Genomic DNA, 15,730 nt, shown 5'->3' with positions numbered 1-15,730 from the left:
ATGTCAGGCTGGCAGGAGTACATCAGCAGCTTGATGAGAGATGGGCTGTGCTGCGATGCAGCAGTGATCTCCGTGGCTCACCAGCAGCTCCTGGCTGCCCACCCAGGTGGGGTTCTGGCAAACATGACTCAGCTGGAGATCCAAGTGCTCCTGGGTAGGAATAGAGACACACTTCTCACCCAGGGAACCACGCTGGGTGGGCTCAGGTGTCTGGTGATCCGGGACAATCTCTACACAGACACCCACAATTACACCATGGACCTCCGGACCAAACGGCAAGAGGAGAACAGCGACACCTGCACCTATGCCATTACTGTTGCCCTGGCCAACCCAGTGTGCCTCATCCTAGTGGGCCAGAAGGGGATCCAGGGAGGAACGCTGAACCTGAAGGCTTTCAAGACGGTGCGTTACATTAAGAACTCAATGCACCAATAAAGACAAATCCTGAGCGACCTCCTTCCCCGGCCACGAGTTCCTCTTTACTCCTATATCTGCAGGACAGCAGCACCTCCAGCTACTCTGCACATCCCCACTCAGGTACAGAGCAGCCCTTAGAGCACCCTGTTGATTAACTGCATTCCTTCTGGGAACCAAGGCTAGATGTGGTAGCATCCTATAGTAGTTAAGTCCCAATGGAATGATTTGATCTACGGGACAGCTCTACAGGTGCATTTTGCCAAACCTACGTACTATGCAAGGCAGCAGCCAATTGGCTAATAGAAAGGGGAGGGAGCACTCACAGCACACTAAGGATCTCCCGAGAGCCTGGATCACCCTCCAGCAACAGGACTTGCTTGCAGCTTCGGCTGTCAGAAAGGCACACTCCTCCAGTATCCTCGTTGTAGGGGATAATGCAATAGCTAGTGGGCCTAGGCCCTAGATTCTGATGTTTTGGCATGTAAGAGATACAAGCTGCAACAGTACGACTGTCAGCACAGACAATACCCAAATTCTGAGAATTAAAAGCCTTTCTATAGAGATCCAACTACCAGGCTTTCCTAATAATAAAGACATTCCTGGCCATTGTAGTTGTGTAGAGCAGTGTTTCTCAATGACCAGGCCTGGACCAGCGCCAGTCCCTGAGATCTCCCTGACAGTTTAGGAAGGCAGCAAGCTGGTCCTGGGTATCAAAAAGATTGAGAAACACTGGTGTATCATAGATTATCAGGGTTGGAAGGAACCTCAGGAGGTCATCTAGTCCAACCCCCTGCTCAAAGCAGGACCAATCCCCAACTAAATAATCCCAGCTAGGGCTTTGTCAAGCCTGACAGTAAAAATCTCTAAGGAAGGAGATTCCACCACATCCCTAGGTAACCAATTCCAGTGCTTCACCACCCTCCTAGTGAAAAAGTCTTTCCTAATATCCAACCTAAACCTCCCCCACTGCAACCTGAGACCATTACTCCTTGTTCTGTCATCTGGTACCACTGAGAACAGTCTAGATCCATCCTCTTTAGAACCCCCCTTCAGGTAGTTGAAAGCAGCTATCAAATACCTCCTCATTCTTCTCTTCTGCAGACTAAATAATCCCAGTTCCCTCAGCCTCTCCTCATAAGCCTTAAGTGTAGCGCATCAATGCCATGGATGTGCTGGGGGCTTGCATCTGACGACAGCCAAACTGTCAGAAGCAAGTTGGGGTTACAAAGATGGGCACTTTCCACCTTATTTTACCCTCATTTGAGTCAAGGGAACATTAAGCCATAGAGCCCAACTCAGAGGTTGACCATTACACCGTCATTCACCCCAGCAGAAACACGTCCAATGGCCTTAGCAATTGCAGCCAGACAGACCTCTAATACCCTCACAGCATGCAGACTTAGTTTTCAGGCCAATAAAGAGGATTATCTGTATGAGTGAGACTTTGCTACTGCATTCTGAATTGCAGAGAGTGGGATGTTTTATGTTCCCGTCAGATAAAGCCTTGAGATTTCACACATTTCTATCAAAATTGTGGTGGCACCAGGAGCCAGGGCTTTGGAGCGGAGCCCGGAGCGGAGCGCAGAGCAGTGGAGCTGCAGGTTTTTGCCTGGAGCCGGAGCATAGCTCCAGAGCCCTGCCAGGAGCAGATAGTGAATATTGTATTTAATGACAGGTTTCAGAGTAGCAGCTGTGTTAGTCTGTATTTGCAAAAAGAAAAGGAGTACTTGGGGCACCTTAGAGACTAACAAATTTATTTAAGCATAAGCTTCGTGAGCTACAGCTCACTTCATCGCATCCGATGAAGTGAGCTGTAGCTCACGAAAGCTTATGCTCAACTGTATTTAATGACTCTCCTTGCCTCCTACAGAAGTATCGGTATATAGTGTATGTTAAACAAGAGTTATGGACTGAGCAGACTAGGATACCAAGCCCATCTCAAGCAACAGGTATGGTGGAGGAGAAAAGATGAACCCCACAGAAAGCGCCCAGATTCTATTGATCCGGCTCGTGATAGTACATCCAACCTGTCAGATAGAGGGCTGGGCAAACAGGGCATAGAAGATACTTCTGAGGAAAGATAATTGCAACATTGCAGGGAGCTAGAGGGCAGACAAATGGAAAAAGGTGGCTTCTAGGATGACATGATTTGGAAAACTGTGCAGCAAGAAAGAGCAGATTCCCAAATGCTGGGTGGAGGAGATAGCAAGTTTCAAGGAGAGGAGAGCACACAAGATACTAAGTACAGAGAGAACGCGTGATAGCCTGCTAGGAATAATCTGTAGCCCACACACCTATACCACATGTACACACGGATGCAGTTTTATTCCACTTTGATTTCCACATGCAACCCATGCAATGCTCCCCGTAGAATCCAGGAGCCTCGACACCACACTGCAGCAAGTGCTGCTCTTTCCATTGGCTCCACCAGACAGAGCCCACACAGACAAGCTGCTGGGTCTTCCAAGAGCCACTGCCCCTGTGGCAAACCACTTCATTGGCACAAGCGGCTGCGGGAGGTAGACAGCTATCTTTAGCCGCTCACATAAACTGGAGGAGGAGTTAGGGGTGTCTGAAGACTCAGCAGAAGGGGTGGAATTAGGTGGTTTCTGTGGAGTACTCCAGAACCTAAGTGGTCATTAAACCCAGGTGGTGTTGGCCATCCTGTTTCTCTACAGCCTCAATAATACAATGAATGCACTGAAAACTTGTTTCGTCAGCAGCCAGCTGGGGAAGCTTGAAGGGTGCTGAATGCATTTTGTACCAAGGCCACATTTTAATATTAAACTCCCAAACACAAGACTAGCAGCTGGTAAAGTTATTGGCACATTCTTCCATGGCTTCCAAGCGGTGCAGGCTGGAAAATCTAAACAACACACGCTTCGTACATGGACAGCACTTTAGGAGTTCAAAGTGCTATCTGGACATTGGCGAACAGGACTCTCACCTTCACAGACGCAGGAGATTCACCCACAAAGCCATATCACACATTTACTGGGCACAGGGCCTAGCCTTTTAAAGGAATACTTACGCAAAGATGAGAGGCAGTGTCTCTCTCTGGGCAATCACTTGGTGATGTGAAAGCAAGCCCCTGAATGACTACACACCCCTCCTAAAGTGACTCAGGGTATGTCTACACTGCAAATAAAAACCTGTGCCAGGCCTGTGCCCACTGACTCAGGTTGTAGGGCTGTTTAAGTGCAGTGTAGACTTGTGGGCTTGAGCTGGAGCCTGGGCTCTGGGACCCTGAGAATGGGAGGGTCCCAGAGCCCAGGCTCCAGCCCAAGCCCACAAGTCTACATTGCAATTAAACAGCCCTTTAGACAGAGTCTGAGTCAGCCAGCATGGGCCAGCCGTGGGTGTCTAACTGCAGTGCGAACATCCTATAGACACATAGAGGCTGTACAGCAAAGGAGGCAGAAATTCACTCTGGGAGTCGACAGGCAAATCAGAGAGCCCACAGGAACAGCTCACTTTGTATCTCTGGCCAAAGGGAAACCACCGGTGAAAGTTTAACAGTCTCCAGGATGGGGGCCCCGGCTTGGCTTCCGGGCTCTTCCCAGCAGGGCTTGGGAGGGTGGCACAGGCAGCTCATTCAACCACAGGGAGCAGGGGGAAGCAGCTTGAGTTGCTTTGTCGTGCCTCCTGGACCAGTCCTCCTTCAGCCCAATGGTGGTGGCTGGATGAAGGGACTCTGGCAATGCACGGCAGGGGGACATGGTAGGATGCTGCAGGCTTGTATACAGTCAGGAGTGGGGAAGGAAATCTCCTTCACTGGCACCAAAAGGCTATGGCACACCTCACCTGTGCCTGAAACCCAAAACCCAGTTGTCTCAAGTCCAGAGCTAGGTCCATAGGCAGAGGCTGGAGTCACTGTAGCTTTTCTATATACACAGGGTGGGAACATATGTATACTTGTGCCAGTGGGGACAGGAGTGCATTTGTCCCCTGTAATTCTTGTTTATAGCTACACCTGGAGGGGAGGAGCCCTCCCAACTCCCCTCGCTCTGAGCACAGCCAGTAAAGAAAACGGATGGGAGGCTTCTAAGAGCAAGATGCCCGTGGGCAGAGTAGTGGCACAGAGGGCATTGCACGGCCCCAGTGGGAAACCCTCCTCTGACATGCACCTGCTTCCTGTAGCCAGAACAGAACCTGAACTGGGAAGGACGTCCCAGACGAGAGGAGCAGCCCACCTCTGGGCTGAACCTCCACAAAGGAGAGGAGAATCCCACGGAGAACTCTGCTCCTTCTTTCCTTTCTCTTATCGATGCCTGTGCTCCAGCAGGGACTCAAAGTCTGGGGAACACACCAGCTTGTGCTTCACATGTCCCAAGACGATCATCTCTCCAGTCCTGCCGTCTCCAGTGCCCACAGATACCAGTTCCTTTCAACAATACAGGAGAAACCATTAAAAACAGCCAGATTCACTCTCTGTTTAGAGGCTACCTGCCCATGAATATAAAGAAAATGCATCTCCCTAGCTTGGGGAAACTATCTTCATGACCACTCGAGACAGCCATGCTGCAGCTTAACTCCCTGGCCCTGATTCATTGCATGAGTGAGTTACGCTCCCGTCAAGCATTGATTTCTAATGCTCTGTTGTATGCATCTGAACTCTGGAGGGGAAGCATTTCCTTCCCAGCAGGGAGAGCCGAGCCCAGAAACTCATCTTCTGGCTGCCTGGGCACCATGATCCCCCGTGCGCTGGTTACAGAAACAGCCAGTAGATGACTAGGGTAGGCCAAATCCTTGCTAAACTACAGGTTCCTCCAGTCCACCTCCTCCCAAAGAAAGTGAGCTAGGGTTCTCTCTCCCATCCACTGTCTCTGAGATTATCTCCCCACTTCCAGTGCTGGGGTGTGGATGCTTTCCGCCTTCATATCATGGGGCCTCTTCCTGACCCCAAATAAGATAGCAGCAGCTCTTCTCAGTCCTCAAAGGGCACATCGAATGGATGGCTCAGGGGAGTGAGATCTGGATACAGAACGTTGCACCTCCGGGGCGCTGGTTCAAGTCAGGCCCAGGTGGAGAGTAGATAAAGTCACTGCTACCCGAGGGCTGCTGGATGGGCCCCGCATGAAATGAGTTTTGGAGCCTCAGCCCAATTCCTAGCAGCTAGGGGTCGATAAGATGGTGTTTATATACCATGGAGATAGATATCATGGATCACAAAGTCCAGTACAACAACTAGCTCTCACTACCATCTCAGTTGAGAGGACAAGGTCTGAACAGACCCTGGAGAGAGAACACTTCTCTCAAGCATAGAGGAGGTCCCTCAAGGCCAAGCCAGGACTGAAACACACAGGCACGGGGCAGCAAGCAAGTGTTTGGGGGTGGAGGAAGCATTCCCAAGGCTGCCAGCGTGTCACCTTTCACCAGCAATAAATTCACCATAGATGCAAGGACGAGCCATTTCCCATGCATGCTGGCCGCTGAGCGAGCTGTACCTGCAAAAAGGAGCAGGGGGTCCCCATGGTCACGTCCAGAGTCACTTTGCCCAGAACCAGCTGCACCTTTCCCGATTTGCGGATCAGCAGCTTCCCCACCTGCCCTTCTGGCAGGTCCCCCAGGGTGCAGATGTTCTCAGCCTGCTTGGCCTCCTGTGGAGAAACACATTCGGGGTTAGAGGGGTGCAGCTCCTTTGCCCTGGTCACCCCAGTGCTCTTCTCCAGTCAAAAGTTGGGATGCTCACGCCTTCCCTGGAAGGAGTCTCTCCAAAGAGAAGTAAGAGATCCTGTAAGATATGCCTCCACCCCCATGCAATGAGGCTCAGGTGTGCTGTATCATTGGATAGACATTAATTGCCTCTTTCAGAATTTAATGGAAGTTCCATCAGTGTCGAAACAAAGCAGCCTCCCTCAAAACCAGAGCCTTCCTTAAGTGCTGAGGTTGTGAGCATATCTGCCACCTGGCTCAAGCTGGTTGGATGTCAAAGGCCAACAGGTTTGGGAAACTTGCACAGTGGAAGTGGGAATTGCCATGAGCCAAGACGCAGATTGAGATACTTACAGAAACTGCACCGAAGAAATCCTAGGTGCTTTCTGGGAGTGTGTGAAGGACACAGCGAAAGGATTGGGGAGCATTGTTAAAGTTGCCTGTGTGCCCTCCCCTGCCCCAGGTCTCTCACCACTGGATACAGCAAACTCCCCAGAAATGCCAGCACAGACACTGTCCCTTGTTGCATTGCTCCTTCTCCCACTGCACATGCACACCAGTGCCCCGGAGGCAGCCTCTGTCTCACAGGGCTCAGCTGTTAGCTAGGTTTTACCTACGAGTTCCGCTGATGGGCCTCCCGGGGAGTCCACATGCTTCCCTAGCACCTAGCTACAATATATGCACACAGCTCCCCTCTAACAGGGGTGATGCGCAGCAAGACAACCCCCTGCTACAATGTCCATCTCATTCCCATACCATGGAGGGCTCAGTGAGGGCCCCGCTTGATCTCGTACCTGGTTCTTCTCCTGCTTCACCATCACCATCTGCCCCTCCTCATTCTGCACCTCTGTTTTGATGGGCTTGGTGTCCTGCGTGGGCGGCTGCCCAGGGAGGGTGTCCGGCAGCTGCAGGAAGACCAGCTCCTCCTCCTTGGTCAGGCTCAGACTCTGCAGCAGCTCTGCCACGGAGATGTCTTGCGGGTAGCTGGGAGGTGCCTTTGCCTGAGATGGCTTGGCAACCGCCAGTGGCTCCTCAGAGTCCTCCTCATCGCGGGGCTCCTCTTTCACTAAGAGCAGAGACAAAACCGCAGAGCTCACTGCGGTGCAGACAAGGTCGCAGGCTACCTGTGCAGAATTATTCCCCACTCCACCATAAGCTCCCTGTTAGACAACAGCCACCTTCCCATGCTCCGGGGGTGTCCGCTTCACACCCCCAGGAGTGAGGGTGGGGGCAAGCAGGGGAGAAGAGGCTCTTGCCACCTGCAGCAAATCTTGCTCCCTTGCAACAGACTAGCCAGGGGCACAGGAAGAACGCTGGCCTCTGGTGTCTTTATTTCACCTGTCAAGGTGTTAAGCACCTTCAATTCTCATTGGGAGTCCGTGGGAATTGAGGATCTCAGCACCGTGCAGGACCTGACCCTTAGTGACTAGGATGATGGGAAATGTTACACGTAGTTAACGTCTGGGCTACACACTGAGCCTCTTGAATAAACCCTTGGTTCTGGGTGGTTTCTCATCCCTTTCTGAAGAGCTGGAGACAAGAACCATCCTCAGTCAGAGCAAACAGGCTTGGACAGCACCGTACCTCTTGTGCTGCTGTGAATGGTCCAACATACTAAGAGGACACATCCCCCCCATGTGGTTTCCCTCCACCCCCTGCAACTTCTGTACCTTGCTTCTCTTCTGATCAGGGAACCCCTGATATGCCTCTGTCCCCCATTCGCTGGGGCGGGGAGGCTGGAAGTAGAAGGGCCAGACCAAATGTATGAGACCTGCTAGGTAGGCCTCCCAGGGATACCTTTCAGTCAATAGCCAGTACCCTTAGCTGAATGCTTGGATTTTGTGAGTACACTGGAACAAATCAGCTCCATGTTCCCATACCCCAAGCATTCAAGCTGCAAGGCTGTAGCTAGGGCTGGTGAGCTTAGGTGTATCCCCATAGGGATCCCAGCACAGAGTCTGACCATGATGGGCTTGAATCCAGTACCTTTCACTGAAGGCAAATCCACTTCCATCATCTCCTCCTTGGTGCTGGTGGCCAAAGGCTTCATATCTTCCTGGTCATCGCCCTCCTCCTTGAACAGCCAGCCTGAGTGGGCCAGGGGTAGTTGAACTGGCTTGTTCCGGATGTCATTCCTCAAGCGTGGGTCATCAAGGAACTGAAGGAGGAAAGCGGGAGAGGGAGAAGAGTCAGAAGGTAGAATATCCCTCAGTGCCAGAGAGGGGAGAGCTGCCAGCCAGGACTTATCAGAGCCATTGGACACAGAGAGGACAAATACTTCATAACCCCTATGCAGATAGGCACCCTGCCCATTTTACAGAAGTGGAAACTGAGGTACAGAGGGGACGCGAGTTGCCACTGACATAGCAAGTTGACAGCAGAGCTAAGGACCGAACCCAGGAATCCTGCCTTCTAGTCCTGCACACCAACCATGCCCAGATACTGTAATCCTATGACTCCATGCCATCTGTAACAGTGCTTGGTCTGATCTGTATATAAGCCAACCCCACAGGAGTCAATGGGAGCTGTCCGTGACTGCTGCAGGATCAGGCAATGTAAGTATCCTCTCCTCTCCTCTCTACTAGGCAGTGAAATCAGGAGAGTAACCAGAGGTGAGCCTGAAGCTCCTGCTGCTGGGTGCAGAAACTGACTCTCGGGGAGCAGCAGGGACGCCCCGCCTCTGGGGAAACAGCCACTTGGCCCTAGGTGTCCTGCTGGCAGGGCTAGAACTGGGGACTCCCAGACTAACAAAGGTCAGGGAACTAGAAGCCTTAAACTCCCTCCTCAACCTCCCCGCCCCCATCCAATGGAACAATCCTGGAGTAGGCTCTTCTGTTCCAGCCGGATGGAGAACTATAGCTCTGCGTCCCAGATGGTACTGCCCCCTCCTCCCAGCCTTGCTTACATCATCCTTTTCCAGCATACGCAGGATCTGCTTGGTCTCCTCGTCCGTCTCCCTCTTCTCTTTCTTTATGTTGATGATGTGGGAAGGTCCAAAGTCTGACATGTCCACGGTCTTATCCCAAGTGCCTGTGTGAAAGAGAAGGCGAGTGCAGGAGTGAAGGTTTGGAACAGGGATAATCCCTTGGCTGAGCACTGTATTTCAATCCCCCTTTTCTTGGTGTGAATTAAGTGGTTCTAGATTCAAAGCCCTGCAGCCCCGGATCCCCTTGTTCAACTCTAGAACAGAACAGCACAAACAGTGCAAGCTTCTCCCCAGCACTAGCCTGACAATGTGCCTCCACCCTGGCCTAGAGGAACTGCACCTGTGGGGAGAGAGGGTAGATCAGGGCTAGTCTTCACTGCAACAGTTATCTCAAGTTACTACCCGAGTTAGCTTAGCTCGAGTGAGCATGGTCACAGTGCAAAACAACACCCAAGTTACACAGAGTGAATGGATCAGCAGCTGATGAGTCGTTATCACCTAGGCTGCTGCACCCCCACTGCATTCGTAGCTTGAGCATTAGCAGTACTTGAGGATCAACTTATACCCTGCAACAGCGCTGCTCAGCTGACTTTAAAGCACCATGTAACTAGAGCCAGGTGTGTGCGCGCAAACGGGAGGTGGGTTGGGGTAACACTTGAGTTACAGCTTGAACTCACACTGCTGTGAAGACAAGGCCTCACTCTCCAGCCAGGGAAGACTCTCCAGTCTTAACTTCCCCAAGTGCATGTTGCACAAGCCACCAGGACATTTGCCCACTAGAAACCACACTGAGACCCACCACGCAATGAATCGAACAGTGGTGACTTTAATGGGCTGGATTGAAACTGGTAACCTTGTGGTGAAGAGCTCTCTTACCCCAAAGTGAATCACTGAGCCCTTCCAAACCCTAGATCATTTTATTTCAAACCTTTGCAAAAAAGGCAGTACCCACGTTAACAAAAACAACCTACCCATGGACAGCACCTTTCATTCCAAAGTGCTTTAACAATTCTGGCCAAAAGATATATGCAAGTCGGACATAGGGATCATTCAAATTGACACTGAAATGCAGCATCTCTCCCCACCACTGGCCTTTCTTGGAAGTCATCTCCAAGGAGGAGAAGCAAAGCAGAAGGGAGACTCTGGGAAAAGTGGCTTCTGTGACACCCTCCTGCCCCACAGCCTTAAGTGCTGTCCACACTCCTGCTAACTGTACCCTTCTTCTTCATCATTTCTGCTGGGCCTTGCTCGAAGATGGAGTGGGACTGAATGACCTCCGGCCTCCCCCTGCCTCGTCCATGGCCATCTCGCTGCCGATCCCGATCTCTCTCTTTCTTCTCTTTCTTGATGGAGATATCCTCTTTTGGCCTGGAGAAAAAGGTTTGATGGGGTATTGCTTATTGCAAGCCTAAAACGCTCCTGCTGAATCCTAACACACTTGAAATGATCCACCCTCACATCTTAGAGTGTCGTTACATACACTCAGAAGATGCCAGAATATTTTACAAACTGTCTATAGCAACACTGCAAAACAGCCACCCCTGGGGTGGAACGTGGAGGCTGTTTAATAGTGCACTGCAGCCAGTACACGTTAATTTGCGTTTTAGATGATCACATCCCACTCCACTGAGACAATATAAGGTGGCCACTTACTCTTCTTTGATCTTCCTGCTAATTATGTTGGGGGTGAAAGTTTTCTACAAAACAAATACAAAAAAATGATTAAGTCTCTTGTTCAGAAAGTGCCAAATATAAGCCACAGAAAACAAACGGGAAACTATTTGATGACCCCACCATCTGCTGCTGAGCTCTGTAACATGGTGCTAGATCCTGAGAGCCCTCAGCTCCCACAGATTTCAGTAGGAGCTGAAGGGAGCCAGGCCCTGGGCCCTTGATGTAAATCTCGACTTCTGGAGGTACTTTACATCAGTCTCTTGTTTTACCATGGTCCAATAGTTTCTCCCCACTGGAGCTGCTGTTTACAAGCCATGTTATGCACAGGCACCCGAACGTCTGTCTAGGCTCTGACTATTTGAGCGTTTATGGATAAAAAGATGCTTTACAAACAGAAGTGAGGAAGCCTGGTACAGAACCAGTCTGGCTGCATTACAGACTCAGACAATGCAGTGTGTCCCGTACAACTCCCTACCCAGTTACCTCTACAGAAGGTGCCAGCCCCAGTTACACAAATAGCTCATGTGGCATCAGGAATGGGTTAGAGAAGAAGAGGCCACAGAGGACATGGAAACATGCAGGGATTGGCAAGGTCATCACCAGGCTGCCAGTTCAAAAAAGAATAATGCTGTTTATCTAAGGCTTGTTTTCCCAACTGCTCTCCAGACATTCATTGATTAACCCTCATATCCAGCCCTACAAGGCGAGGAGATACGTATTCTCCCACTTTCCAGATGGGGAAAGGAAATAGAAAGAGTGACTTGATCAAAGCCTCAGAAGGAGTTAGTGTCAGAGAAGGGAGCAGAACAAGGAGTTCTGATTGCAAAGGCTCCTGATGCAACAACTACACTATATAGGAACTGCCATATCAGACCACACCAGTGGTCAGTCGAGTGTGGTATCCTGTCTCCTCCTTATCAGATGCTGCATAGGAAGGTGTAAGCCACCCCAAAATGGACAACTTTCTTCTTAACCCAAACAGTTACTGTTCAGTTTACGCCCCTTCCTCCATCCGAGACAGGCAGAAAGATACAAAAAAACAAGTTGACACTGGAATTATTGTAATAAAAATCAGATCTCTAAGCTTTTTAATGTCAGGCATCTTTCGTTAGACTCCAAAAAGGAGCCAAGAACAATTAGCAGCATCCCTCAAAGAAGTGTCACTGGAACAGCACTAAGCACATCTGTTGAGGGTGCAAGCTCTTTGTGGCAGTGACTGTGTGTTCTTGATCACTGTACAGCACTAAGTCATGGATACTACAGGCCAGATCTGCCACATGGTAAAGTCAGTGGTACTGACCCTGGTGGGTGCGGGATCAGGTTCTATAAAATGAGATCAAAGTTATTTTACAAAAAGAAAAGGAGTACTTGTGGCACCTTAGAGACTAACCAATTTATTTGAGCATGAGCTTTCGTGAGCTGTAGCTCAATTGGTTAGTCTCTAAGGTGCCACAAGTACTCCTTTTCTTTTCGCAAATACAGACTAACACGGCTGTTACTCTGAAACCTGAAAGTTATTTTATAGGCCACTTATTTGGTTAAAGAAAGTCAGGAGGGCAGTCTTCTCTGTGCCATTGGGGACACTTGCCTTCTTTACTCCTCCGAGGGTAAGGTCTCGGGAACGGATGGAGGGGAGGCGCCCAGGGGTAATGGGGGTGGCAGGTCTCCTCCCTATCAGCCCTCGTGCCCCAGCGAGTCCAGGCCGGAGACTGCCTGGGTTTCCAGCGTCGTTGCCTGAACTCCCCTCCGACATCCTTTCCAGCTATCTGGGGAAGAGAAATATCAGAGGGAACAACACGGCTGAAATTTCCAGCAACCCAAAGAGCTGACACCTGAAAACCCATTTCCTGAGCCAGAAGGAATGGAGGTGGTGTTACAGCCATGCCGACTCCTTTTCTGTCCAGACACAGCTCAGTCAGGAGGAGGAAGAGGAATAGGAATTTGTTGCGATCGGGAGAAAAGGGAATAAGGATAATTGCTAGGGCAAGAAATTAACAAATCACAGGGGACAAAATAGACCTGAGATACCAGGGGCATGATTAACTGAAGGGCCCTTCGGAAGGTGGGGGGGAGGGGGACGGCGGGGCGGCCTGCAGGTAAGGAAGGTATACTGAGCACAGGACGACAGCTCGAGCTGGGAGATCTTTTCTGCAAGTCATCTGCCTTTTGCTGGACTGAGGACCAGTTCCCCAAAAGGGGATCAGAAAGAAGGCCCACATACTCAGCCCTCACTATTTCAGGACTCACACCCACCTCCCACCTGGACCCTTTGCTGTACAGGGTCAGATCCCCCTCATTACATGGGGGCTTTGACCTCTTCACTTCTCCCCACACATAGGGGCTCAATTACCCAGCTTCCAGGTTATAAGGGAACTCATCCTCACCACAGGGGGAGAGTTCCCCCTTTCTTTAGGCCCCTCACTATAGGGACTCAACATCCCCCAGCAGGGGTCTCAGACACCTCGCCTTCAAGGCTCCCCCATCTCCAGGCACCCTCATATGGGGCTCAGACCCCACCACCTGTCTCCAGGCGTGCAGTCCCTACCATTCCCCCCGCCCAGGCTTCAACCCCATATTGCTATCTCCAGGTGTGCACCCCCCATAGGGAGCTCTGACACCACCCGACTCATTGTCAGGCTCACACACCCCATAGGAGCCTGGGAACCCACTCTCACTTCCAGGCACACCCCCCATAGCAAGCTCAATCAGCCTCATTCCTCCCCCCCCGTCCAGACACGCGTCCCCCATAGGGAGCTCAGGACCCCCCCGTCAAGACACGCACCCCCCTTCATAGGGGGCTCAGGAACCCCCCCCATCCAGACACGCACCCCCCTTCATAGGGGGCTCATACCCCGCCCCCCCGTCCAGACACGCACCCCCCCATATGGGGCACAGGACCCCCCCCGTCAAGACACGCACCCCCCCTTCATAGAGGGCTCATACCCCGCCCCCCCCGTCCAGACACCCCACCCCCATCAGACCCAATCCTTGTTATCTAACCCAGCCTCGACCAGCAGCAGCAAACAGGAAAAAGCGTGACCCCACGATTGACCTTTCAACTTTAGCCCGCATGCGTGCGCCCGCCATCTTTGTGAGGGGCAGTGGAAGAGGCGGGACTCCCGCCGCGCCGCCATGCTTGTGAGGGGCACGCACTCGTAATGGAGAAAAGAGCGTGCCGCCATCTTTGTGAGGGGCGACCTCTGGCATAGGAGGAAGGAGGCGCCATCTTTGTGAGGGGCGCCCACTGCACTGGGGAAATACTTGCAGCTAGTGGGCAGGGAGGGAAACAGAGGCAGAGTACTGACTTGCCAGGGTGACAAAGGACATAAGTGGGCAAATCAAGCATAGAACCCAGGAGTCCAGACTCCCAATCACTCTCCTCCCCTACTGCAATTAATACCTACCTATGCTAACAACACAATCACCCTGCCAACCCTCTAGATCACATTGGCATCGAAATGCCCATGCTAAGAATTGTACGATAGACTGTCTGTCACTCGCACGATTCCCCAGGATGAGAGGAGGTAAATGCTGCTAGAAGCTTACGAGTGGCATCCATGCTTTAACTACCTGATGCCCCTCATCTCACTCTCTGCAAATCAGCGCTGCCAACTCTTGCAATACTTACTGTTTTTCTTAAAAGCCCCAGCTCCTGGAGGATACGGATTGCATGAGATTTCACTGATTTTTTTTTTAATTTAAAAGAAAAAAGTATGTTTCTAGCTCTCATTTTGGAGAAAAGCTTGAGAATGTGAACTGAACGCATTCCAAAGGCTCAGAAACCAAAACACAAAACATTATTATTTTTTTAAAATCTCATGAATTTTAGGCCACTCATGATTTTCTCAGGGACCAGCTCTTGAGTTTTGAATGCTTGGGGGTTGGAAATACTTGCAACAGCAGTTTTGCACCCACACAACTATACACCCAGACACAATTCTGCAGACACTCTTTACAGTGCTGTGATGTCTAATCACCTGGTTTCCAGGAGGCAGCCAAGCAGCTACATGTCAAAGCATGGTTCATCTAATTATTTGACCCCATAAAACCAGGCCTGCAATTATTTGCTGGAGAAAAATCCAAAACTGCTTTTCAAAATCAAGCCCTGGCTCTATAAAAACCAAAACAGTCCTTCGCTCCTGTCAGTGGCTGCTGCCTGCTACGAAAGAGCTTCAAGTATCTCCTTGCTAGTGCTAAGTGAAAATAGAAAAATCTATAGTCGTGCTGGGCTTTAATTTAACACCTCTGCAGGAAGGGAGGTATATCGGCAATGAAAGTGGGCTCTCCAAGCCTAAGGGAAAATCCCACTAGCTGAAATTGTTGCTATCAAATTCATTTTTCACGCATCAAGATAAAGGTGTTTTTTGAAACCAGCCCCTCAGAAATAAAACGTTCCTTCATTACCTCTATTGTGTCATGAAACTGCAGTAATGGAGCATGTTAACACTTCAGGTGAAGAGCGGTAAATTGAAGAGGATGCTGCTGCAGTCAGTCCTTGTGCACCTCCATATTCCTTTGTCCTGTTTTCTGCAGTATCCACACCATCTCTGCGGCAATTGTGCTTGTACGGTCACCCCTGAAGGTGCCTGTAAAACCCATTAACTGGAGGGAAGAGAGAACTCGTTTTGCCAAAATTTGATCCTATTTGAAAATCATGGGTTCTAGATTTAGAACAGGACTTCTGAGGCTCTGCTTATTAGCTCTGTCCAAACACAAATTTTGGGCTGCAACATGATTTCTTTTGTTAAACTTTGTTTTGTAAGAGACTAGAAGCCACTCAAGAATGACTTTTAAACCAGAATCTCTATTCTCTGCATAGCACAGGCTTTCTTTTCATTAGAAATAGATGCATGGGTCAAACTCTGATTTCACTTTTCCTAGTGTAAATCTGGAGTAATAAATAGAAAGATACCATGTTGACACTAGTGTAAAGGAGATCAGAATTGGGCTCATCATTTTCAATAAGAGTTCTCTTGAAAAATAAAGGTATACATGGGACCTGTTCAATGGAGCTATGCTGATTTGCATTAGCTGAGAATCCAGTTAGATAGGCAGACA

The 15,730-nt window shown here is 50.4% G+C and overlaps 2 protein-coding genes across 3 annotated transcripts; one reads left to right on the top strand and one right to left on the bottom strand.

The window, feature by feature from the left end:
• On the top strand, positions 1-435 carry LOC125626271 (profilin-2). Its single transcript, XM_048829029.2, has one exon. It carries the CDS (start codon positions 1-3, stop codon positions 433-435), a length of 435 nt encoding a protein of 144 aa, XP_048684986.2.
• A 2,279-nt stretch (positions 436-2,714) lies between these two features.
• POLR3D (RNA polymerase III subunit D) lies at positions 2,715-13,742 on the bottom strand. 2 transcript variants are annotated; one of them, XM_048829457.2, is made up of 9 exons: positions 13,673-13,742; positions 12,261-12,438; positions 10,652-10,695; positions 10,215-10,366; positions 8,978-9,102; positions 8,059-8,230; positions 6,867-7,138; positions 5,865-6,017; positions 2,715-4,801 (listed from the first exon to the last, which is right to left on the bottom strand). In XM_048829457.2, exons 2-9 carry the CDS (start codon positions 12,423-12,425, stop codon positions 4,679-4,681), a joined length of 1,206 nt encoding a protein of 401 aa, XP_048685414.1. In that variant the 5' UTR covers positions 12,426-12,438; positions 13,673-13,742; the 3' UTR covers positions 2,715-4,678. The 2 variants fall into 2 exon arrangements, with proteins under 2 accessions (XP_048685414.1, XP_048685413.1); XM_048829456.2 differs by having other exon boundaries at positions 12,261-12,434; positions 13,673-13,709.
• Positions 13,743-15,730: the final 1,988 nt, after the last annotated feature.

This window comes from Caretta caretta, chromosome 26 (assembly GCF_965140235.1).
Source record: "Caretta caretta isolate rCarCar2 chromosome 26, rCarCar1.hap1, whole genome shotgun sequence".
Lineage (NCBI taxonomy): Eukaryota > Metazoa > Chordata > Testudines > Cheloniidae > Caretta > Caretta caretta.
The sequence above is the reverse complement of the archived record's forward strand: the minus strand, read 5'-3'. Positions and strand labels throughout refer to the sequence as shown.

Excerpts from the sequence above, each read along its gene's own strand:
- LOC125626271 (XM_048829029.2), top strand. The coding sequence starts at position 1 with ATGTCAGGCTGGCAGGAGTACATCAGCAGCTTGATGAGAGATGGGCTG.
- POLR3D (XM_048829457.2), bottom strand. The coding sequence starts at position 12,425 with ATGTCGGAGGGGAGTTCAGGCAACGACGCTGGAAACCCAGGCAGTCTC. Across the intron at positions 8,231-8,977 it reads GTATGCTGGAAAAGGATGAT|TTCCTTGATGACCCACGCTT; the intron begins GTAAGCAAGGCT and ends TTCCTCCTTCAG. Across the intron at positions 7,139-8,058 it reads GGATTTGCCTTCAGTGAAAG|TGAAAGAGGAGCCCCGCGAT; the intron begins GTACTGGATTCA and ends CTCTGCTCTTAG.